Genomic DNA, 26,396 nt, shown 5'->3' with positions numbered 1-26,396 from the left:
AGGAAGGGCGGACTATAATGTCCCCACCTTTTTAGCATCTCATTGGAGTTCTTAGCCTTTACATTCTCTGAAGGCTAAGTGGAGAAATAAGGAGAAATTGATTAAATTAATTTCTTATTAAGTCATTAAATAAAATAAAATTAAAAAAGGTGACTTTATATTTAATTAATTTAATTAAAAGTGACTTAAGTGATTTATTTAAATATTTTAATGTTATTATAAAGTTATAAAGTAACTTTATAATAATAAAGTCACTTTAATATTATAATGTGTGAATATGTCTTTAATCCCACATTGGCCAAGAAAGTGTTCGAGCTCTCATAAGAAAGAATAAGAAGGGACTTAAGAGCTCATTTTTATATCATCCATCCAGAGAATTGATATTTGTTTGTTATGAACTTGGGAGAAGAAGCCAAGGGTTTCTGATTCAGTCAGCCATTGAAGAGCGACAATTCTTCAGTGTTGCAACCATTTGAGGTGGTGAAATATCCACTAAATTTGGCATTTCAGGAGAGCTTCATTCTGGAGTTCTATTTGGGCTTTAAAAAGAAGGGAAGACATCTAGGGTATGCAGATTTTCGAATATATATTAATTGCAGACCTACAGTTTCATTTGGCAGCCATTAAAAATCAGAATTGAAGCAATCATTTCAAAATACAATTGCTGCTACAGTACCTGTGCTACAGTAAACGCTACAGTACCGCCGTACGGACTGCTACAATGCCGCGTGAACAGTACCGCGTGAATAGTGCCGCTGTACGGATTGCTACAGTACCGCGTGAACAGTAATTTTTTCAAAAAAATTAAAATTTGCAGTTTGCAGATTTTTTTCAACTACTGGGACAGCAAAAATCAGGTTTTTTTTCTTACATTGTAATGAATTTGTTTTCCAGGCATATTGGCCATAAAACAGAACAAACATCCCCTTGATAGTCTCGTAAATTAATTCCAGCAGTAATATTATTGTTTCAGTATTATTTTAAGCATCGGAGTTTATTTCAGTATTGTATCATTGCTCATTATTACCAAAAAAACACAAAAAAATCCATAAACATTCAAAAACCAAAACAAATTCAAATCTACTGCATTCAAAAGAAACAATCAGCAGAGGAGAGCCAAGTTGGGTTCTTACAGAGTTACAATTCATGAACTCGCAGATAAATATGCCTTGAAACCTTCTAAAAATGGATGCCAGAATAAAGTATAAAGTTGTAGCAGTCATACAGCAGAGAGAATAATCCTCACGCTACTGAAAATGGAGTCTTCGATCAGCTATTTCAGAACCCCTGCTAGTTGTACAGATAAATACTCTAAATTTGCACTAGTATGATTCCCACATGCCAAAAGAAGAAAGCTCTAACAGCTGGAAATGTAACAGCAGAGCATAACTTAGTTCTTCCAGTAATTAATCTTCAAACCCTTGTACAATCTTTCAAATCTGCACAACAATGACTCCCACATGCCAATGAAGAGGGCACAACCAGCAATAGAGATTTACCAAATAAGATTAACCTTCAATTATTTCTCATCTGCAAATAGATGTTCTTTAAACCCTTCACAACTTTGTAGATCTTTCACCAATGAAGCTCAGTGTTGATGCCTGGATGAAGCCAATCTCATAGGCAATCCTTCGGAAGATCATTATCTCTTTATAATTAATTATTAATAAAGTAATCACTTTATTAATAATTAAATAACTTAACTCCACAAATAATCATTATCTCTCAATTTCGTCTCAACCTGGGAGTTAACCATTGTATGCTTTGTGCAACCAACTGCCTTACTAAAAATAGTAAGGGTTCCTCTTTGACATCCACTAACTTACTATAAATAGTAAGTCCCTCACAACCAAACCAAATATCTCTGAACATCAATGCCTTAGAAGATATGAAGGGTCTGGAGATGAAAACACCAACAACTATCCTTTGGAGAGCCAAAAAAAACTCCACAGCGGGGTCTTCTCATCACTAGTATTAGCCTACAAGGACCCAGTGATAGGCTAAATCCATTAACTCTGATGCATGCTCAAAATGGGGACATTACAGTCCACCCTCCCTGAAATTGCTTGTCCCCAAGCAATCTCCATTGCAAAGAAACTCCACCCCTTAGAAGGACCCAAAGAAGAACTGTGAAATGTCTCGCACAACTCCAGCTAATTCCTATAGCACCAACAACTGTCATGTCCCCACTTTAGCTCTGTCTAGCAGAGACATGTGAGTCAGCTTATTATGGGGTCTTGTAGGCTGACAGTGGTGGATAGAGACTCAGTGAGGATATTCAGTGTTTGGGATTTGGTGTTCTGGCAGTAGTAGACCAGTTCGGAGCATTTCCTTAATTTTAGGAGGTAGTTCCTACATTTGTGGAGGCTATTCCTACTATTTAGGAGGTTATGACAGTATCCAGGGTTGGGTTTCCATGAGACTATTCCTTGGTTTTAGTTTCAAAAGATTTGGGTATGTTTCCTAGTTTCTAGGAGCATCCCTAGATTTTAGGGATAAGATTGCCAGTGGATCCATGATTTCCGACTTCAGTCACAGACAGGGTGCAGGTTCCGTTTCAGGCTTTTGGAGTCATTTGAGCCTTATGCAACTATTTGGGTTATATTTTTAATATATTTAAATATTTCCTAAGTTAGCGTTTAATTAATTAAATAAGGCTATATTTATAGCCATTTTGGAGTAATAAGGGGTTTTTGGCTTCATCTGGATGCATATGCCCATGTGTTATAGCTCGTTGGAAAGGTCTTGAACTTTTCTAAATGTTTCCCATTTGTCAGGGACCCTTTTGATGAACGAAATTCTTTTATATTTAAAAAAGCGGCGTTTTCATATTTACTTGGCGACTAAAAATGAGAAATAAGACTCTATAAGCCTAAGCGCACTTTTCATACACTTTTAGGGTTCGAGTTAGAGGGAAGGAGTTATACGGAGATGGTAACCTAATTATCATCTATCTTTTACACATTTCATCTTTGATTTGGAGAATTTGCTCTGGAGAGCGATTCGGCATCTGGGACGGAAACCCCAGGGTCTTGCCTGTCTGGGACGTACCCCCAGCACAGTGGTTATTTGGTTCTTGCATTTAATTTTCAGTGCCTTAGAGTTGGTACGACATCTTTTCTGGAGGATTCAATGAACAGAGTTAGGGTTCAGCGTGGAGATTGGGGTTTTCAGCTTGACATCACCTAACAGCCGTACGGCTGTACTTTGCAGCCATTTCTCTTCCCACGTGAAGCTATGTAAGAGCTTTGGATGTTTGCTGCAGCCTCCTTCTTGATTACAATATTCACTATTCATCCAGGTTGGACTCATTGTTATTGTAATCTTCCTAGAATTGTTTGGAATCACTATCTGGATAATTATTTGATTTAAATAATCAGAAATCCGCTTGGTACGATTCTGATTTGGATGTGTATGAACATTTATTTCTAGTACTCTTTTCATGTACTTGTTCTTCAATTATTACTTGCTGAAAAACTATCAAAAACACAAAAATAAACAAACCTTCTGCAACTTCTGTCTATTCTCTAAAACCATCAAAGGAAACATAGGAAAATATAGTTTATTAATTTAAAAACTACAGCAGATCGGCAAGGGGATCCATCAGGGATCTTAAAGTGGTATCAGAGTCTGCATCCTGCCAGCCTGTAGGGTTTATGAGAAATTGTCACATCTGGGTACTGGATAAAAAGTTTTTGATAATTCATTTCAGCATCTGGATACTGGATAAAAGGTTTTGATAATTCATTTCAGCATCTGGGTACTTGATAAAAAGTTTTGATAATTCATTCCAGCATCTGGGTATTTGATAAAAGGTTTTGATAATTCATATCAGCAATTGGGTAGTTGTCAGCCTACACATTTATGCTTCCAGTTGACAGCTGGTAAGACAATACGCTGGCCAAAGTCCCAAAATTGTTGAGAACAAACTTTTATTTCGACCTTCGGGATACGTTGGGATATCAGTTTAGTTACAAGTAAATACCATGGTTGGAACTAAAATTGGGCACTCAAAAGTTTCATCTTCTCTAGCACGTAAAAGTAGGATGCCTCTTGCCAAGATATTTAATGATATAGTTATGAGCAGCTATCATCAGTATTGTTCTCCTTCTAAGATGATACGTGAGCTCCTTTCCTTCGCACAATTTATGGGTGTACCCGGAGCAGACGAAGATAAATTGGTAGCTACAAGTTCAGATCAGTGGCAAAGAAGGAAAGAAGAATCAAGGTTGCAGGAATCAGGAATGGACAAAGAACTTTCATTTAGGGGTAATATACCTCTACATAAGAATGTTTTGGTATGAGCAGCTATCATCAGTATTGTTCTCCTTCTAAGATGATACGTGAGCTCCTTTCCTTCACACAATTTATGGGTGTACTCGGAGCAGACGAAGATAAATTGGTAGCTACAAGTTCAGATCAGTGGCAAAGAAAGAAAGAAGAATCAAGGTTGCAGGAATCAGGAATGGACAAAGAACTTTCATTTAGGGGTAATATACCTCTACATAAGAATGTTTTGGTGCCCTCAAGTTCTGATGAGTGGGACAAGAATTTATGTGATGGTTTTGTTAGACATGTGGATTCAACTCAAGGAGACATTAGGACAGCTTTGGATAATGAATTGTCCTCACCTTCCGTGCAGGGGATTTCCCAAGAGGCAACTGATTTAGAGGTTAGCAATTCTGATTTTTATGATAGCAGTGAGGTATCTTTGCATCAGTTTGAGGTATCAATGTCTACACTTGTACAAGATGGTGCCAATGGGTTGTCACATGAAGGTATTCAAAATTCGGGTACCAATGATGCTTGGAATGTTGAGATCTCATATCATGATGATTCTGATTTTATAGATCAGACCTTAGAATCCAGCCCAATATGTTCTCTTAGTAGCACTGGACCCCAGGATCGTGAGCCAGTGGGTTGTGCGGACACATGGGATGCAAAAGAGAGTGATGATAGTGCATTTTCAGCAGTATCATCATTGACGGATGTGGTGTTCTCAGAGGCACAGAGTAGCAGTACTTTGGATGAGGTTGTATCCATGGCCGAGTGCATACACGATGTTGACTACAAAGAGGTACAGGATACAGATACAACTTCTTTCCACAATGTAGATTTTGAGTTTGTACAGTTATAGGAGAGCCAACATTCTCGGACTCCTCATCACCTGATTGGACAACTCAAGGTTGATGACAGGCGTATAGACACAGTTATTGAGCATTTCGATGTCGCTCGCCAGTTGTTGGCTACACATAGTTGGAGCACCCTCATGATTGATGAGTAGGGGAGCAGTGATTTTTCCTTACCAGAGTTTCATGCTCTTTATGGAGCCATTGGGATACTGAAGCATGAGCATTTACAGTTAGTGGCTGACCAAGATTATCTCCTTCAGTGGGATTTTATTAGTTATGATGCTTTGTTGAGGGAAGAGGAGGAAGTTGATATCCTCTCTAAGGAGCTTGAGGTGATTGTTGTTGCATGGGAGGATACCCAGTTGTCCCTTTAGGAAGCGAACTCCAGATTGGAGGAGCTTTTTGATAGATTGAGAGTGGCACAGACATCATCAGTGACAGATACAGTACAATGTTCTACTGTGACACTGCGAGATTCACCAGAGAGTTGTGATTTGACTCACGATATTACTCCATTTTTTTCACAGGCGACTAGCAGTTTGTCAACTGGTTGGGTGTATGATACTCCTGTTGACTTGTTTCATTCTCTGGAAAGCAAATCTTCTTTTACACCTCTTAAAGCTGACGAGGAAAACCAGTATGTTTCACCGCAGAGCCACAGTGCTCAATTGAGGTGTATTATGGATTTTGGATCTCAAACATATGAGTTGTCTTCGGATTCATGGTTTGAGAGCAGTGGGAGTGATGATGAGTTTGATGGACAAGATTATGACACAGAGCCATTGAGTGAGCCTACGAGAGTCCATTTAGATTACCTCGCAAGGAGTGCACTTCATTTCTCTTTTAGTCCGATTGTAGATGATTGGATGGCTCGCAGATGTGAGTTGGTTCAGGACTTATACTATCACTGTTGCGATAGTGCTCTCCCATCTTCAGAGGATAGAGTTATTGATTGCAGGCACTTGATCCAGCAGTTTGGGATGGATTGTTTGCGGGATCAACAAACAATCAACCGTTATGATGAGCAGCGACCGTCAGAGTTTTTCATCTCCTTGACACAGAGACTTCATCCAAGATCATGCGGGAAGGATGATGCATGGATTAGCAGGTGTGTTGTTGTGGATGGTTATCACAGGTGTGAGAGTTTCACAGTGGCTGTAGAGGGACATGGTATCGAGGATGCCTCTTATTATCATTGTCTCTTCATGACAGATGGATGTGGATTTAGTTTTATTTGGGATCCAGGTGTTGATTCATTTGATACAGCATCTTATAGGGATTATAGTATGTTGCTCCAGTTATTAAGATTATATGGCACTTATATCAGAGGAGAGCAGCAGGAGCAGTTTATGTCCTACAGGTGGTTTGTGTGGGATCATGGTATAGACATGTGTAGTACCTTCCTTTCGTGGATCCTACATGGGTTGCTTCACTTCAGATGTATAGATGTAGTCGTGGGTGTACAGTGGTTGTTGACACTTGGACGGTATGTTCGAAATTTCACGAGGATGGAGCTGGAGTTTACCCACTATCCATCTCAGTTTATCGAGCAGAGTGGGACGACAGTTGATCCACAGGTTGATTGTCATCAGATAGCTGACGTGGATGAGTTATGTGATGTTACTCCTAGTGAGTACTTTGAGCCAGTTGATGTGGCAGTTTCACCTAATTCTCTAGATAGGGTGATTGTTTCATTGCTGGTTGGTGATTACATATTTTTAGATGCCAGCCTGGACAGTGATGATTTTGGTCAGTATTATATATTGTCTAGTGAGTTGGCATTAGATCTTCCGGCACATTAGCAGCAGTGTGTCACTTGTGTCAGATGGGGTCAGATCACAGAGGGTCTTCCATGGATTGGCATTCATTGAACATCTGGAAGCATTTGCTAAACTCTCTTGGATGTGATAACTAACCAATCCATCATGCTTATTGATACCATAATCACCTTGTAACCATGTAACTTTATGAAATCTCTGTGACATAGAAGTAGCAAACTTTGTCAGATACATATTAGCATGATGGATAACTAACTGCTGACCTTGCAAGTAATTCCCCCAAAACAACTGAGTCGGGTACTTGCAGGCACCAATCCCATCCTTTGAAGATTGCAAATTCCCATCCCACAACGGATGGTACAAACCCTGAGCCAATCCACACCGTCACATCATCAAGTCCTCCGTGTGTGGATCAAAAGAGAAGTGATGGGCACTTCTCATTTTGCAATCCCGATAAAAAGTACCAACCTCTGTCAACGACTGACTGACATTGTCTTGATTATCACCCTTGTCATTAGACTCATCACTCACAATCCTGGAATCAAGAGATGACTCAGGTCTCTGATCTCAAAAGTCTGATTGGGTAGGGCCTCTGGTAACCCTCTTTGCAAACCCAATCACAAGAACTTTATCAGGAAGCATTGAGGTCAGAGTATCTTCAGTCGCTCCCAAATCACGCTTAAATAAGTGCAAACCTCAAATGCAGGTACCCTTAGTGGCTCCATACCGACTCTCCTAGCACTCTGCACCCTGAAGTAGGTACTCAACAAACTTATCTATGCAGTAAAAGCGATATAAGGCTGAATCAACCTTATCTCCCATAACATTCTGCTGATTTCTTCAACTCTATGGCTAAACAAGTTGTCGATCAAAATCAACTGCATGAGTTCAAATAGTCTATCTGTTTCCAGAAGAGGGAAACAAATCAACATGAGAGCCAAACTCCCAATTAGATGAAACGTTGCAAGTCTCCTGCAAAGAAGATGAAGTAGTGTCATAAACTATCACACAACTCTCTAGAGAATTCCCCACTGCAATACAAGAACTATCAGTAATTTGACCTATATCATCGGTCATGGTACTGACCTCAGTTGAACTTGGTGCAACAAAAGGTTCTTGGCAACACTCAACTACAATACTCATCCCATTAGAATTAACCGCACCAATATCTGTGATGGTTGTAACCACATCCTCCACCTGCTCACACCCGAAATCCATGGATATATGTTCCTCACCAACTACTGCCATAGAAAACTAAACTATATCTGTAGATGGTGAAGACTATGCCAACCTCAACTCCACGGTAAGCTCCTCTATCCTTGACTATGACTCTTGAAGGGCCAACTGGACGCTCTTCAACGAGTCCATATTCACCTCAAGCTCATGAGTGAGCTCGTCAACCTCCTCTTCCTTTCCCTTCAATCCATCATAACAAGTACAATCCCACTCAAGAAGATAGTCCCTATCAGCAAGTAGCTACAAATAATTATGTTTCATTATTCAAATAGCTTCTCGGAGTGCATGGAGCTCTGCTAGGGAAAGGCCACCATCACTGTGCTCATTTGTCATAGGAGTGCTCCAACCAAAAGTAGCCAACATTTGATGAGCAACATCAAAATGCTTTATGGCTGTGGCAATCATACTGTCATTCACCTTTAGTTGCTCAACGACAACCAATTGATGAGGACTCTGTAGCTTATGACTCCCATACAAGTTTCCTGATTCAACATCTGGACTATGATATGAGGCTGAGTTGACAACACTCACATCATGATAAGAAGCATCATGAATGCTATCAGCTTCACTCACAATATCATCAATGGTACTGCTGCTATGTACCTCAAAGGATGGCTCAAAAGACATTGTAGAAGCTGCTGTTTTTGCAATATCTTCACATACTTATTCTTCCATAGTAACTGCATGTCCATCCGAAGAATGATCCTAGGAATCATTGCCAATAAGTGAATTTTCTGATTCATTTTCTATGGTCTGATTTGAAAGATCAGACTTGTGGTGGCATGAATCCTCCTCACACAATGCATCAAAAATACCCAAACCTTGAGTATTTGCCTTTAACTCCTCCATAGAACCATCATCCTCATGTGAAATAGTTGTTGTCTCATGCTAATGCAAAGGAACCTCACTGCTGTCATGAAAATCAGAACTGTCGTCAGTGCTGAAAACAACTTCTGGAATGCTATAAGTATCATTCTGGGGATCCACCATACTATTATCATGTTGTAAATTTTTCTTAACAACTGCTTCAGTTTTAACTCCATGTTCACCCAAAGAATCCACACCATTGCTGTCCAAATCACTAACATGATCTATGCTAGCCTCTAAAATAGAATCCTCTTGAGAACCTTCTTGCAAGGATGATGTAGACAAATCATTATCCAAGGCTGTCCTAATGTCTCCTTGAGTCAAATCCACATGTCTATCAAACCCCTCATAAATTTTTGCATCCCTCATCGGAACTTGATGACACCAAAACATTCTTATGAAGAGTTGTATCAACCATATGTAAAGATTCTCTATCTATTCCATTTATAAACAATTCATAAGCTATAGTGTGATATTCCTTCCTTGCATGCTCAGTCTTGTGGCAAAGTTTCAGGTGCATGTCCTTGTAGTCCTTGAAAGAGAAATTCCTTTTAACACGTTGAGGAAGAATGCTATACTCCTCAAATATGCTAATCACTACCGCTTCTTTGTCTTGTGGTGTTGGACCTTTGTTAGTAGAAAGTGAAGATGATCCTTTTGACAATCCAAACTATGAAAGTGAATCCTCTATACGCTACAATTCACGTCTGAGTTTGTATTGTGTTTGTTCTATTTCTTTCCATGCCTGTTTATCCCTAAACATCTTTGCCATGATGACCTTTTTCGTTGTCCAATTGAAAGCCAAATCCAAACTGACTTGTGCACAACTGATTTCACACCAATCGAATGCAATCCTTTCCCAACAGGCTGGTAAGATTATGGCTTTGTAATATCCCCTGCTCATATAGGTGTAGAAATGATAGTTTTTGATGCAAGGAATATTGTCAAACAGTTCATATACAAAATCACAGTATGCTGGTCTGAGTTTTCAGTCACATGTAATGTGTTATTGACACCACAGTACTAATGTAACTTGCAAAATGACCTTTATATTGTTTAAACTAGTAGCACAATGCATGAACAACTTCTATTTAACCCTTCCAATGCATATACATAACTTTCAAAGAGAGAATATGCATCTACAGCAAACTAACATTTAATCAAACAGTTGGTATGCATCTAAAATATTGAAGCAACAACATTTGAACAAAGTGCCACCTTATTCCTCCTTTAATTACAGATAATAGGCGAGATACAAATGTCAAATAATGGCCAATACTCTTGGCTGTTAGTGAAGTATGTCTCAAAAATTTCTGAGTAGTAATGGCTGCTAATAACTCATGCATACATAACTGAAACTCAATAAAAACAATGCCAAAAGCACCTGGAATGAAGCGCCTAAGAGCATAGATGAAGAAGTAAGCAATATCGAAAACCCTTATGCTTTCCTTGTGCCAAAATAACCCCTTTTGCAAATTCGCCCCTGTTCTGATGTTGAATAAATAAATAACAGCAGGTACAGCTCCTTTCAAGCCTTAAGCATCATTGTTGACCTTCTCCAAAGTGAGCACTCCCATCAAGGGAAGGAATCGATGCACCAAAGAGTTAGTATGAGCAAAAATATGGGGTATGGCTGATCTGATTGACCTTGTATCAGACCTGATATGAGTCTGATTTCTCCTTCAAAATCACCTCCCAAATTGCTCGTAAGGATCGCCTAACCCTTTCTTAGTGTGTGCCGACCCAATCAATGCTCAACAATGAAGCGATGAACAAAATCGTAGGGTTTTAGCAGTCTGGTTCAGTTTGTCTCAGATCTGAAATACACCTGCAAACAGCACAAAATCTCACCAAATGCTCCCACAAAAATTGTTTGTCTTCTTCCACAATGCTGAAATCAATTAGTCTTCAAAAATCTGCGAATCTGAATGTGTCTTCAGATTATTCACCATGGATAGTGCTGCAACTTGATGAGCTCCAATGTGAAAGATTGAGATGTCCTTCACTCCCAAAGCAACCCCTCGGAGGATCTCTCACCTCCTCAGTTATGTGAATCAAAGGGAGGTATCATTCCCAATGACCAACAATCTGCAGAAACCCTAGGCTCCACAAACTTCACAAAAGCAAATATCAAATCCTGGATGCCAAGAAGCTGAGCTATACCCCTTTTTATACTTTTTCTAACCTATCATCCAGAAGCTTCTAGAAATAATATTATTTAATATTTTTTGACTTAAGTGACTTTATGATATTATTTTAAATTAAGTCAATTTATTAAATTAATTAAATATAAAGTCATCTTTTAATTTTTTGATTTATTTGACAACTTTATAAATAATTATTTTAATATTATTAATTAAAATAATTAATCAAGCTATCCATAAAAAAAATATCGATAATTTGGACAACTTATTAATTAAATTAATTAATTAATTATTCTTCCAAAATGGGGATATTACAGGCTCTTATACCACTGTAGTATCCCTTGACAATCGAACCATGTTTTACTGATTTGAACTCCAAGGAATATTGTCAAACACTTGGCTTGCAATGTCTGTACTTGCAGTTGTAGTTCCTTCTTTTGGTGTTTTGGTTTGTTTTGATGAATGTTTGTGATATATTGGCAATGTTTGATACAACAATTTAATGCAGAAAAAATAGGAGATGTTGCAATAATATTTTTTAACTCAAAACTGAAATTGCATTGTGAATACACAGCTGAAAATTCCAGATTTTTATACCAGCTTAAATACTCAGTATTTTCACAATATATTGACAAACCAGCTCATAAATAATCCCTTATTATCTAAAACAACAATACTGAGAAAATCTAGGAGTTACAATTCATGAACTCGCTGGTAAACATGCCCTGAAACACCAACAACTATCCTTTGGAGAGCCAAAAAAAACTTTCAACAGGGTCCTCAAATCACCAGCATTAGCCTACAAGGACCCAGTGATAGGCTAAATCCATGACCTCTGATGCATGTCCAAAATGGGGACATTACAAAAGGCACCCAACATTATTTGGACTCCATGTGCTGCCCATTGCCTTGATTTCAAATTGGAGGATTTTGGAAAACTTCCGTGGATTAAAACATGTGTGGACTCATCCAAAATTATTTATAAATTTGTGTACAATCACACATCGTTCTTCAGCCTAATGAGGCATAAATGGGGTAGAAGGACTTGGCTTGTCCTAGCATAACCAGATCTGCTACTAATTTCATCACATTAGAATCCTTGATTCTGCCAAAGGTAGCTTTGAGGCATTTGGTTGTTAGTGAGGAGTGGACTTCCTCATGCTATGTTACAACCATTGTAGGAGTTGATGTGGCAAATTGTGCTTTTGATGAGCCTATATTTTGGGTACTGTTGATGCATATTTTGTGATACTCGCCAACATAGTATAAAATACCAAGTATTGTATCCTCTCTTGAGCAAGGAGACCTCAAATGCTAAACTATGTGATCAAATAAGGCAATTTGCCAAGCTTTACAATGCGAACAATGGAACTTTTTGATGGATAGACTCAGTGAAAATATGTGATTTTACTGTTTTCACAAAGGGATTTATGCTTATAATCACTAGAATGGTAATAATTAACTGACTTGAACTTCAAATAAAAGATAAAAGGGATAAGGTTAGAGAAATCTAATCTAAACCTAAGGACAGTGATAACAATGGATAGTGCTTTGATAGATGGATTCCATAAATCAAGCTTTGCTTTTCCATGAGGAAACAACTACACAAGATTGATGCAATCTCCCAAGGTAACGAAGGATTTTCCTATTATAAACATTTATCCAAATATCCAATATTTGCGCAATCCAAATGAACATCGACAATCGAACTAGTGCAGAATTAGGTTCAGACTAACCATACACTGTAATTTGCAATCAACAAACTACAAATGGTATGAACCAAAATTCCATCAAACATCTTCACATTTCTCCATTACAATCAATGAATTGCAACTAAAATTTGAGAGGTAGAAACCGTGCAAAATGTTGAAACAACACACAAAGATTCACCATATCTTCAATGAAAATTATGTATTTATTCCAACATAGTCTTGGCAACAATCTCTAATCTCCTCCTATTGCCACTTCTAAATCCTAATTATCAACTATTCCTCTATTATTAACCTTTACAAATGCGAAGCCCAAGCATTATATAGAGCTCTTAATTACAAATGAAGGGCCTAGATTGATTCTAAATCAATGGCCAAGATAATTCTATGAATCCTAAAGTGGGGTAGTTATAATAACTACCTTTTTACATTTAATATCCTTAAATGAGAAAATTACAAGTCTTGAATGTAGGTCCTTCTAAGGAAAAGACCAATGAAAATTAATATAGCCTCAATGGCACAATTTACAAGGAGTAGATAAGGATAATGCATCCACGTGTCCACCTGTTGATGAGTTAGGTTCAATGAATCGGGACATGTTGACTTGTCGTTATTTGATTGGTTGATGATGAATAGGTGCCACCTCAGCTTGTATATCTTGTAAAATCTCTTCCTTCATCATAAAGAAGCCTTTGCATCTCTTGCAATATCTCTTGATACTCAACTTTATCTGATTTTTTGACTGGTTGTGATGGTTCATATTCCCAAATTGCATTGTCTTCTTCATCTTTTATGATCCTCCATGTTTGGAATTCTTTGTGATGCTTTGCATTTCATCTCCATCTTTATCTTTGGCTACCATCTCCTTGGAAATATTTGACCTCGATCTTCTTGTTGTAGTTGTATCCTTCATTTTGATATTGGATTTCCAAGGGAAATCAAAGGTCGTTGTAGAATCCTTGTTGTAATGCGTTTCATGTTGTAATGTCTTGAGTCCTTTTAAGTCCTTCATAGTTGCTCCATTTGCTTCCTTGCATCAAACCTGGGATTCTTGATCCTTTTGATGTTATTGTTGAAACATCCTTGATATTCTTGAATGTCCTAATAAAGTGTGAATATTGATTTTGCAAGTCCTTTGTTCCATTTATTTTCTCGTCCTATTCCTGTCAAGAAAGAAAACATAACCTTAAGTAAATGATTGCAAGAAAATTACTATAAAAAACTGAAAGTCCAAGGTCTTGCACTTTTGATTCATGTTAATAATCAGGTGAAACAAATTCCATCTAACAAACCCTTCCAGAATCTGGAAATAATGATGTTACAAATCTGGAAATACTTGAAAAATCTGTTAATGATGCTTGCAAATTGATCTTGAATGAATTCTCTTGAGGTTTGAGGATGTTTCCTCTTGCCCCTTTAACTCGTTTTAGGTCTGATTCATCCTCTTCCAGGTCTGATTTACCTTCTTCCAGGTCTGATTTACCTTCTTCCAGGTCTGATTTACCTTCTTATCTGCTGGAATTCATTTGGTTGTGATTGAATTCGCCTGTGATCTGATTGAATTCGTCTCTCTCCTTCCTACTATGATTAGCCTCTACTCTGCCCTAGATTCACCTAGAAATGAAGTTCCAGATCTGTTTTATAATAATTTTTGGCCTCTTCTCACAAACACTTAACTTTGAAAGTTTGAAACCTGATCCCTGCACAAATTTTCCTCCTTCTCTTTATTTGCTTTGAACCTTCTTTTAATTGATTTGAATTGTTGAAAATGAGTGCTCTAATCTTGCCCTTATAGGAGTTGATGAGCAATGACACCTTCCTTGATAAGGTTCGGCTGGATCAGGGTGTTTAAATTGTTTTTTGAATTTCATATCCTCTCCTTTCCAAGTCGTCTCTCCTTGCCTTGAATTTTTATTTTCTTCTCAAATCAGTTCCTCCTCCTAATATAGGGCAGAGCACTTCATTTCCAAACAGATTTCACACTTGCTCATGAATTTATTCTGCTCTGCTTCTTCACAAATTTGCACTTGTTTCACTTAATTTTGATGTGAAAATGAAGTTATTAATCAACATATATAGCACACCATATAAAGAATTACAACCCCTAAATGAAGGCCGGCCTAAGAAATGATTTTGTTTGTTCCACATGTTTTTCCTTTGCTTTACACACTTGTGGAGGGATTTTTTCCAAGCCAGCTAGGTTTATTATGCCTTAACTCTCGCCTAGCAGGATTTGCAGTCATAGAGGGACAAGATGAGCATGTTTTTCATGTATCCATGGACACTTGAGTACATTTTGAGGATGATCCAGGACTAGTGAGCACTAGGGCAAAGTAGTTCCGGATTATTGAGCACAAAGAATGAGATGCCAAGGATTTCCAAGTGCTAAACCTGGTTGTGCAAAGACAAATGAATGCTGTGGTGAATTTGCCAAGGAATGCCACAAATAACCTAAGGAAAAATTATAACTTGAATGTGAACCCATGTTTGAACCTTACATTTGCATTTTGATTTTGGAATTCCACACTTCACCTTAGGCTTTTAAACGAATTTTATGAATTTCCACACCCAAACATGGATTTGAACCTTAATTTTGGAATTCCCTATCTCAATCATGGAATTTAATCTTTAAATCTAGGAATTCCCTATTCAACTTAGAATTTTGACATTGTTTCTTGGAATTCCATATTTCAAACAAGGATTTCACTTGAAAATTGCATTTTGTCCATGGATTTTCACAAAATTTTCTCTATTTTCCTCTCCTGTCAAGGTTGAAAAATTCAACCCTGACAAGGAATTTTCCTTGCCTTGGTAGCACATCTTGGAATCTTGAATCTCAATTCACACAACATTTACAAAATTTCACTTTTCATGACAACTTGTATTGACAACCTTTTGCAACATTGTTTTGCATTTTGACAACTTTGACAACATTTTGCAACATTTGTTAACTTTTGACAATCTTGAAGCTTACTCATGGATTTTGAACTTGATGAATTCCTAACCCACCCTAAGGATGAATTCCTGACTAACCCTAAGGACAAGATGTTGCACTTTAAGACATTTCAAGGTTTGATCAATTGTTCTCTCCTAGACTAACAAGACATCACTATCTCCCTAAAAGCTACGAGATCAAAATTATTGTCAAGCTAAAGAGAACTAAGCAAAAACAATTTACCTAAGAAGCGAAAAACTGGGGGTCCCCATTTGCAATGGGGCGTGTGTGTTTACATCACAAGTACTTGTTGCGGAGATCATGAAGGTAAATGAAAATATAATTCTACATTATGTTTTAATTTTATTCATATTTTTCTTTTATTTGCTTATTTTAATTCACATTTACTTATGTTAACGTTTCACAATAATTACAGTTCACGAGCCTTTGGTAGTTCTACAAGTTGTTGATGGGGAGAAGTCCACAATGGGCTACATATATGAGGACATGGATAGGTCCAAGGAGGCCATTAGATCCATCTTTGTAGGAGTTGAGGCTAAGTATCTTCTCATTTGGGAGATCATTGATAGGAGATTGCACCTCCAGGTTTAGAGGGCCCCACATGCAGTTGCTTATTTCCTCAATCCGACATACCAATATTGCCTTGATTTCAAGGTGTATTAGGAGGTTTTGAGTGGGCTCTACTTAGTGATAGAGCTGATGTCACTTGGTGTTACCTTAGATATAGTCCATGAGTTAGAGACCATTACTCATGCACAATGAGAGCTCTTTTCTTATCAAATGTGCAATGAAAGCTGGATGACATTGCAGCCATGTGAAAATATATTTAAGGGCATAATTTAAGTTTAAAAATGTAATAAAATTTTCCTCTTTTTATATTATCATTATGTTGAAACTTAAAGTTGGATAGTGAGATTGATTTTTTTCTTTTTCTCATCTCATATAGATGGTGGGAATTGTTTGGCGTTGATGCACCAAATATTCAAAGGGTGGCAATTTGTATATTGAGCCAAGCATTCAGTGCTTCGGGTTGTGGGTGCAATTGGAGTATGTCTGAGCACATACATTCCAAGAAGCACAATAGATTGTTCGTGGACAGGTTGAATGATCTATCTATGTTCATTACAACCTTCGTCTTAGACAAGTTTTGGGACATGACTCTACCCCCATCGCGCTAGAGGAGGTTGATCTAGAATTTGAGTGGATCACTGATGCTGAGGATGCTATCTTTAGTGGTGAGGATGATGAGGACCTTGATTGGGTTGACTAGGCAGATAGAGAAGTTGAGGTTGTAGCCATGGAAAAAGAGGAGGATAGAGAACAAGCAGACACAAATGATGTTAGTGTGGATGGCACGGAGTCACAGATAGAGATTATAGCTGCATCATCATCCGGGACCTCCTTTAGATGCCTTCGTAGGAAGGATGTAGACTCCTCTAAGCCATAGACTTCTAGTTATTGTTTTGATATTTGTATGGAACTTTTGATTTCATGGACTTCATATTCCATGAGTTTTGCATACATTTGACTATATTCATATATCTAAGTGTGATATTTCCTTCAGCTACAATTTGCATTTATACTTATGTGATCGATGTATACTTGTGTAAGTGATCAAATTAGCTTTTATTTGATGATTTCTTTTTTGTCTTTAAGGTTTACTTAATAAAGGGTGCATGCTAATACAAACACATTCATTAAAAAAAATTCTTTCTAGCCTACAAATAGTTATTTATAACCTTACGCCTCTTGGTGAAACTCTTCATTTTAATATCTTTGTGTACTCAACATCGGCACTGGAAAACCATATGTGAGATGTCTTCTAATTTGTCTTTATTAAGCTACTGTTATCTCCTTGTCAAACTTAATGTAGGAATCCACTCGTTTGTATTTACTGTGTTAAGAATTCCTTCTGTTTTAAGCTAACTTTGAGGCCTCATCCTTACTGTAGTGTGAGCCTTTGTTTCAAAATTAAACTTCACATGTCAAGCATAAGATGCAGACCCAATGGGAACTAATGGCAGTCATTATACTTGAGCTTGTGTTTCTCCCTCCTTTGGCAACATCATTTTACCCAATGGGATCAATTTCTCTTGCTCTTGTGGATTACAATTCTTTAGCGGTGTCAGATTACACAGGGCAGCTAAGGATGTTAAAATGCCTGAAGTGTGATGGGAGAAAAGTCAAACTTTATATCAAAAAAAATTCATAGTATTTGGCCACAGTTTTTGTGTAATTCCAGTCATTGAATAAAAATAAAAGTGCAAGCTTGGTTGTATTTGAACTTTGAAAAGTTAAATCTTATAAGTCATACTTATAAATGGGAAAATCTAGATCTAAACTGATTGTCATGAGGTTTATGTGCTGCTGGAAAGTGTTCAAGGTTCTGGGCAGCTGCCAGAGTCTTCAACTTATGTGTAATATGGTCTGAAACATTGATAAAGAGATAACTGTGAAATTTATATGGGTACACAAGTTGTTGTCTGTGAACTATGATTTAAAAGCTCGATCATGGCATTATTGAAAACCTGTTATCTTAATGTCCAAAGGTTTGGGGTCTGTTACCTGATTTGATATGTATTGACATTTATGTGTTTTTACTGGACACATATCAGGGCAATAATAATGATCTTATTATGTTTCCAAATATGAAATAAAATGTTAAAAGTTTTTTTTTTTCAACTTTTTTTTTCTACTATCATATGAAATCTACCTTTTTCCATGGTAATTTTTGAAGAATGAGAGTGTACTCCACATTCAGTGAAAAAGAACACTTTCTAAATATGAGATGATATGGCTCTCTTATGATGTATTCTCATTTAGACCATGAGATAAATAGATACTAAAACTTGGATTCTGAAATTGACTTGTGACTAATGCTTACCTTTACTTTTGTTATGTGGTGTGCTTAGAAATGCGGCTTTTTAGACAAAGATCAGTGTGCTGAACTTTTTCAAGCATTGAATATGTACCGGTAATGTATCTCAATTGTATTTTGAATTTTAGATTTTGTATCTGTTTGCAATATATTTATTTCTAGCATATATCTACTTATGTTTTAGCATACACCAACTTATAAACTATTAGTTACTGGGAATTAAAAGATATCTTGCAAAACATTATGCTAGTTACCCTGGTGTTAATGTGTTAGATATGTAATATTTTGAAGTATTATCCCTTCTTCCGTTATCATTCATTTTGAAAAGACACATGAAGCATAACTGTTAATACCTTGAAGAGCACCAGGATCTAAAACTATTATGATACCTTTATATAAGTTTCTAGAACTTAACATTCTTTTACTCTCTGAATGGCAAATTATTCCTGTGTAAGTTTTTTGTGTTGTAGGGAAGAGAGTGACTTGCATCAGATACCACTATCATAGACCACCCTCGTACCTACTTGTGTGCAAAACATATAGATTGTGTGATCAGTCCTGTTAATCATATAGATTAGTACAGTGAACAAACATCAACAAACCTATAACAGATTAGCTCCTCTTGTTGTACATTGTCAATATTATTTGATTATTCAGAGAGAGTCCATTTGGATTCCAATTGACCTGTTGCACACTTTGGTCATCAAATAAATGGATAAATAATCCAAAATACAGACCTGAAGGTTATACTCAAATTGCTATATATCAGAAAATGCTCGTGTAGACCTAAGTTACTGAATAATAATTGGGTATGGGTATGGTAAAAAAAAAACATTGAGAGCTGGGTATGTTTGTACAAAAAAAACACTATGTCACTAGTTTGCTCCCCTTGGGCTTGCAAGTTCGAGTCCAATCTGGCCCAGATATGGATTTCACTTGATATCTCATATTTCTCGAATATATTGATGGTATTGCTTCTTGCACAATGACTATTTTGTTGTTTCATGGGCAGGATCAAGTTGTGCAATAACTTAAAATTTTGCCAAAGGGATAGGATGTTTTCTTTTGTTATTTTCCATAGATTCTAATTTTCTTTTATAGATAGTATAAATTTCCTTTCTATGATTAAGTATTCAATACCAAACTCAGTAAATATAAATTTTTATTCAAGAACAATGAAACATGTATCATTTTTCACTTCTGTGAGGTTTTTCTCAAGCTTTTTAAAACTGGTGGTAAATAATGTTTTACATTTTTCTCCATGCAGGACATTGCCAAAAATCTCAAAGGAAGATTTTGACTCCATTTTTTTTGAACTTGATGATAGTCAAGACTTCAAGGTGTTTTATAACTTCAATTTTCAATTTTTATTTGAATTATTCCATGCCCTTTTTGGTTTTTCTTCTCCCCTAGAAGAATACATTTAGAATAATATGTGCATGACATGAAGTAGAAAAAATGGAGAATTATAATTTGAGTTCTTTTGATTTTGCAATTTTTGATAGGAGAGAAAGCTACAAAATTTAATAGAAAAAAATGTAGCTCAATTTGGATATAACCATTTTAAAAATTTGCATATCTTTGTCAAGGAGGATCTAATAGGAATCTCATTTAAGGTTTTCTTTGCCACTTCACAATTGATAACAACCATATAAAACTTATACTGATACAAATTTTTATAAGCTTAATATTATCGGATGACATTAGTTTAAAATAGTGCTAAAGATTAAAGGAATACTCAACAGGAGGAGTAAATCAGCTATAAGTTACTACATTTTGTTCTTTTCTTTTTTAACTTATTACTTCATTATCATCATTTTGTTCTTTTCTTTTTTAACTTATTACTTCATTATCATAGTGGAATGTGTATTGTCCTTTTTTATATTGTTCATTGCTTTAAATTTTAATTATAAGATACTTAACTTTTTTAATTTACTTACACATGAATAAACAAATCAACTACTTTTCTTCATAGTGTATTTTACTTAATGGGGATAAAAGAAGCTGCAGCTTCATACAAAAATTACAGTAAAAATAAATTGACATGTAACGATGCACTAAAGTGAACAAAATTGGCAAATCAATCAAATATTTTCAAAGCAAGAAAGGTGGAAGGCGAATCATGGACTCTAGGGACAGCAAAAAACTAACTCTTATTCCAAGGAGGTGGTTAGACAAAAATGAAGTAAAATTCAGACTTGGCCATCCATGCAGGAAAAGCAACCAAAGCAAAAATGAAGCCACTAAGGCAAATATTGGGTGCAAGAAGAACCAAAGGGAAGAACACAGATGTGAAAGATACAAATGTTGAAAGCTGAATTTGAACCCTAAAAGATATAGTGTTGATAGCTATGTTGCAATCTATTGGCTACTACAAGAAATGATTGATTCATGGGTAAAATCAAATGAGGGAAGAAAAATTTGATTATTTTTCCTTCCTTAGGTTCATGCAGAATTCACAAATAAAGCATCATGGGATGTGATTTTGGACTAAGGTCTATGAATTCTCAAAGGTGTGGGTTTATAAATTCAAGAATGGGTCCCTAATTTTGACCCTACCTCTTTTTAGATGTGCTTGTTACCCATTTTTGTTAATTTTACGCCAATATGGGTCTCATTTCGTTTTATTTTGTTATTTTGTCGGGATGTCTTAGAGTCTTAATCTGGTATGCTAAAAGGGAGTATTTAAAAGCTAGGTTAGTAAATATTAGTTAAAGGTTTGGGTTTATACTCAGCATGATGTCCTTAATAATCCCCAATTCCTGCCTAGCATACTTGTCCTTATCCCTAGAAACGCCTCATCACCGCCCAAGGCTTTAGTCTTTTCGTCCCTTCTAAGCCTGCCCTAGAATTTAGTCCATAACCTACCCTAAACCCCGCCTTACCTAGTCCTTTGGGAAAGAGGTTCCCGCTTAGTATTTGTCCCTATACACATCTCATTCCCACCCTTACATTTGCCATTGCCACCACCTAATTACTGCCCAAGACATGGGTGTTTAGTCCCTCATTGCACCTAAGATCCGCCTTCCATTTGTCCCTCCCTCTTAAATCCCTGAGTGCCCTCTGTAGACCAGAGAATTAGAATCAGACGTCAAAAATCAGAATTATAAAATAATTAGGTGTGAAATTGTGTTTTGGAGGGGAGAACTTGATCCCTATTTATATGTGTCAAAGCAATGACTCTCCTTTGCCAACCGACTCAGCATTAGTCCTTAGACAACATGGATTAGCGCTTAACATTTTCCTTAAGGACACTTCAAATGCGCTTTTCCTTGTTCACTTGATCCCCTCAAACTTGCCCATGTGGATGAGTGCATAAGTCGGCCTTCATTGAAGAGAAATTCAAATTTTAAAAGGCAAAACAAATATTCCTAAGCTTGCCAACCTGAATAGGCATTTTATTAATTCATTTTCCAATGACCAAGTGCGCAAGTCGGCATAACTGGCTAAGAAACAATTCAAGGGGTAAAGGATGCTATAAAATAAGGACAAGTTATTCCTTCAAACATCATTCCCATTCAATTCATAGAAATAAATGCAACAACAGAGAAGCGAAATTCAGGTCAGAGGCTATAATGTCCCCTTTTCCGCTCTAGTTTGTTTTGGGGACTGTTGGCCAATTCCAAGACCCATTGGTCAGTCAGAGGCAGAATGAGGGTTTCCTATTTTCTAGGAGGATGTTTTGGCATTTTTGGTGGCTTGCATGTTGGAATTTTATAGTTCTAATTCTGGATTCCTTCTGGGTTTTTAGAGAGCTTCGCGATGGTGTGACATGCAACGAAATCTGAGAATTCCAGGGTTTTTCTGAGTTTTTAGAGAGCCTTGCAATGTTGTGACATGCAAACGAATCCGGAGGCTTTTCTGGAGTTAACTTTTTTTAGTAAGTTGTGATGGCTGCTCAGAATGTGGTTAAAATGCATTTGGATACTATTTTTATCAGTATGCACTTTTTAGTAAGTGCTATTTTTAGCAAGGTTTCAATAGGTCAGTTCCGATGGCTATTTCCGACAGGTTAGTTTGAGCAGTTGGTCTTCCAACATATTTTGAGCTATTTTGACAAGTCTGAGCTTATATTGCACGACTTCATGGTTGACTAAAAATATTTTATAAGTGAATTATTTATAAGGTATGATGGACACCTTAGAAAGAAATAAGTTAATTTTATGAAATAATTCACTTTATGTTGTCTGTATTTTTGTATTCACAAAAATAGACAATCCCTTTAAATTTTTTGTTGAAAAAAAGAAAATTTAACTCTAAGGAACGCTTCCCGAGGTAAAAGTTTGCTTCACCCTTGGACTAAGTTCAGAGGAAGTCCGAAAATCGCCGAAGAGTAAACCTTGCGCAATGTTTTAAACTTGGCAAAACGCCCTAAGGGTCCGAAAATGAGCGATTTGGGGAGACGATGGTAGATAGTTCGAAGTTTAAGCTCGCAAAGGTAACTCGAAGTTCAAAGTTTACATACCAAGGAGAGGTCGCGATTTAGGTAAACTTTGCAAATCGTATGAAAGCTCCGTGGATCGCGATTATTGCGAAGTGTTTGGGTTTCTAAGTTTTCAAATCCTCCAGGAATGCCGAAGTTCGGCAGCTATGGCGAAGTTGTAAATTTGTAAACTTGCAAAGGTTCTAAAACCCCGAATTTTCCAATAGGGCGTGAGTCGCATTTTTTTTTTTAGATTGAAGTTGACCGTTGAAATTCAAAATTGTGGAAACCTCCCGTTTCCATCCGCGAAAATCTCACTAAGTAGCAACAACGCAGAAGTGTGGAGGTAGGAGCTTTCACAAATCGCCCAAGGTTAGAAATCGCTTAAATAAACCGCCAAATCACCATGGTAATTAAAATTGCTAAGTCTAAAATTCAAAATTGCAAATTCCTTTCAAACCATAGGCGCGAGAATTTGCAGAACTCTCCCATCCATTCTTGCAAGGCAAATCGTGCAATTTCTCGCCATTCATTTTTCACCAGGTAAGTATGCTTTACCTCTCTTGATCGTCTGAAGTATTTACAAATTGGATGGATGTTTGTGCAAAAAATTGATTAAAATGCTTAAATCTTGAGAATTGCATCTTTCCGTTTATAAGGCATCATGCAAAACAATTGAAATCAGAACTTACTCCTAAGAATCGGCTAGAAAATGCATTTTCAAACTTAGGAGAATTTCTCAGGTTTTGTCCGTTTTGAAAATTGATCCTCAAAATGCCTAAGTATAAATCCACAGTCAAAAGCTTCATAACTGTTCATGTTTAAATCAATCAAGCTTTTAGCTAACAATATCACGTTGTTTCCAATTCAATTTTTGAATTTATCCTTGAATGCTGGCATATTCTCTATCTAACCCGCTTTACTTCCCTTTTATCGCCTCGTAATCCGCATCCGACTGTGCAGGATAAATACCTAAATCAACGGTAGAATCATCAAAGACGCCTACTACAGCTGAGACATCGCGAGCATCCAAATCAGATATCCCTCACCGAGTCGAAAGGATGAAGTACCAGTATCAAAGAGGGGGATTGAGGGAGTCAAAAGTTCAAAGTGTCTGGGACAATGTCGGTGATACTGACCTAGGCCATATTGATATCCAAGATTTTAGGAGCCGAGTCTTCTCCCCTAATGCCTACGACAGGCCTAGGCAGATGATGGAAAGTGGCATCGCCCAAGTAGCGGGATTTCCCCCAGCAGTGCAAAACTATGAGTTAGTAGTGGAGGCCGCCCGACATTACCAACCAGGTGCCAGATTGGTGCTCCTCGAGGACATGGTCCTCGCTAACTTCACTCTTGAGGCCATTGGTGACGCATTCGACATTCCCTTCCCAAACAATCCAATGGCCACAACCTAAGTCACAAGGTTCGAATTTGAATTCGACAGCCATGAAATTCGGATGAAATTCGACAAGGGAAAAATTCGAAAAAAAAATCGGATAAAATTCGCCTTTTATAATTTTGTTTATTTCTAATTATATGTATACTTCTAATAAATTATCAGAATAATGACCCTTGTTGGAGAAAATCCGAGGGCGACCTAGCAGTTGCAGACACCCATGACCCAATATATACAAAGCATATACAAAGAATACCCACGACCAGTTGAGTTGTGTTTAGAGGCGGATAGCAGTGATTTATAGAGGAAATTCGATTAAATTCGATTTTTTTTATAGAGTTTGAAATTCGATTAAATTCGAACCTCATCCATGAAAATCGCTGTATCCTGTGACTTAGGCCACAACTATAGATGAAGCACAAGGGGTGTATGATATGAATCCTGCCAGATGCAGAACACTGATCAATGAAGAGTGGTACAAGGAGAGGAGACCTCCAAGCGTCAGAATTGGGAAAAAGACTCCAAGAAGTGACTTTCACAATGAGCATGGGGACATGGTCACATTGCTCAGCAGGGTTATGGGACTTCCCAAATCCAACTACTTTGAGGAGTGGATGTTTTATTTCAGAGAGCAAGTCTTCGCTGGGAAGTCCAAGTTTGACTGGGCCCAGATCATAAGCGACAACATCCACACCCAACTAATCGAACTCGAGACAAAGAAGTACTTCACTATGACCTCCTATTTGGTCTATATGTTCGCCATGAACCAGCCACTGCCATGTTTAATAATGAAAGGTGAAATTGGGAATGGACCTGATCAGGTAAAGGTATACGATTGTTACCCACAGCTTCACTATCAGGATATAGCTCAGAGAGAAAAGAACAACTCGGCTTATGCAGTTGGCTAGTATGAGCGCGTCAATGACGCCTTCACAATGCGCTTGGTCAGGCTTATGCAGGGAGGATTACACATAAGGCTCTCGGAGCAAGCTACTATTCTAGTACAGAGATACAAAGCTTGGTTCATCCAGTTCCCAAGGTTCTCCTATATCCGGATAGCTAGCTTTGATGGTGCCCCTCTCCGGTTTCCACGGTACCCAACCGACAAGATAGTTCTTATGGAGGTCGCAAGGCAGTCACGTCCGGCCAGCAGCTTACTCAGAGATAGCAAGCAAGTTGGATTCGCGTTCCCCATGATTATAGGCAACCAAGATGTCCATCTAAAGACCCCCACCCAGGTAGAGGAATCCTTCGCAAAACTGGTCTCCTATGGCCTACAAGAGCATTTTCCAAGGAAATGCTTTGATCACGACAATCTGGCAAAGAGAGCCTATGGCAGGCGGTACAGAGCAAAGGAGTCAGTTGAAGATTATTGGAAAAACTGCTTTGATGACTATGAGGTCCGAAGTCGTGAATATTCTAGGTTAAGTGTGTAGCAAATGCGACTCTATGAATATCGACGGGTCCCAGATCAATGCACAGATTCAGGGAATTGCGTGCATGTCAGGGAATTTGAGGCAGTAAGGCATCTTTTGCCAGGCGTTGTTTGGTCGCAAGACCCGATCACTGATTTTGAGGCAGTCATGGCAGCCCCAACAAGATATACAGACCAATGGTTGCATCAGCAAATTGAGCGACTAATTCATGAAGGAGTCCAGTTCACTTACCACTTAATGGGTAGCCTTGATTCTTAGTCCTTCGAAGATGAGGGAACTTCCAATGCACCTAGGGAAGAAATTGAAAAGCCTGAGAAAAGGAAGAAGGCTAAAGCCAGCAGAGGAACTCGGACATCCAAGAGAACAAGAAGGGAGAAGATTCCCATTAGGAGGCTAGAGGTCACTTCATCATCAAAGGACCGCAGTTCGTCCGACGATGTA

The 26,396-nt window shown here is 37.6% G+C and overlaps 1 protein-coding gene across 2 annotated transcripts in view; it reads left to right on the top strand.

Moving 5' to 3' along the window:
• Nucleotides 1-26,396, top strand: part of LOC131078352 (two pore calcium channel protein 1) — a 396,229-nt gene that overhangs the window by 182,590 nt on the left and 187,243 nt on the right. For both annotated transcript variants that reach the window (XM_058016023.2, XM_058016024.2), the window contains exons 10-11: nt 18,735-18,796; nt 19,968-20,040. In XM_058016023.2, coding sequence (XP_057872006.2) covers nt 18,735-18,796; nt 19,968-20,040 — 135 coding nt within the window. The remainder of the gene's footprint in view (nt 1-18,734; nt 18,797-19,967; nt 20,041-26,396) is intronic.

This window comes from Cryptomeria japonica, chromosome 3 (genome assembly GCF_030272615.1).
Source record: "Cryptomeria japonica chromosome 3, Sugi_1.0, whole genome shotgun sequence".
Lineage (NCBI taxonomy): Eukaryota > Viridiplantae > Streptophyta > Pinopsida > Cupressales > Cupressaceae > Cryptomeria > Cryptomeria japonica.
The sequence above is the reverse complement of the archived record's forward strand: the minus strand, read 5'-3'. Positions and strand labels throughout refer to the sequence as shown.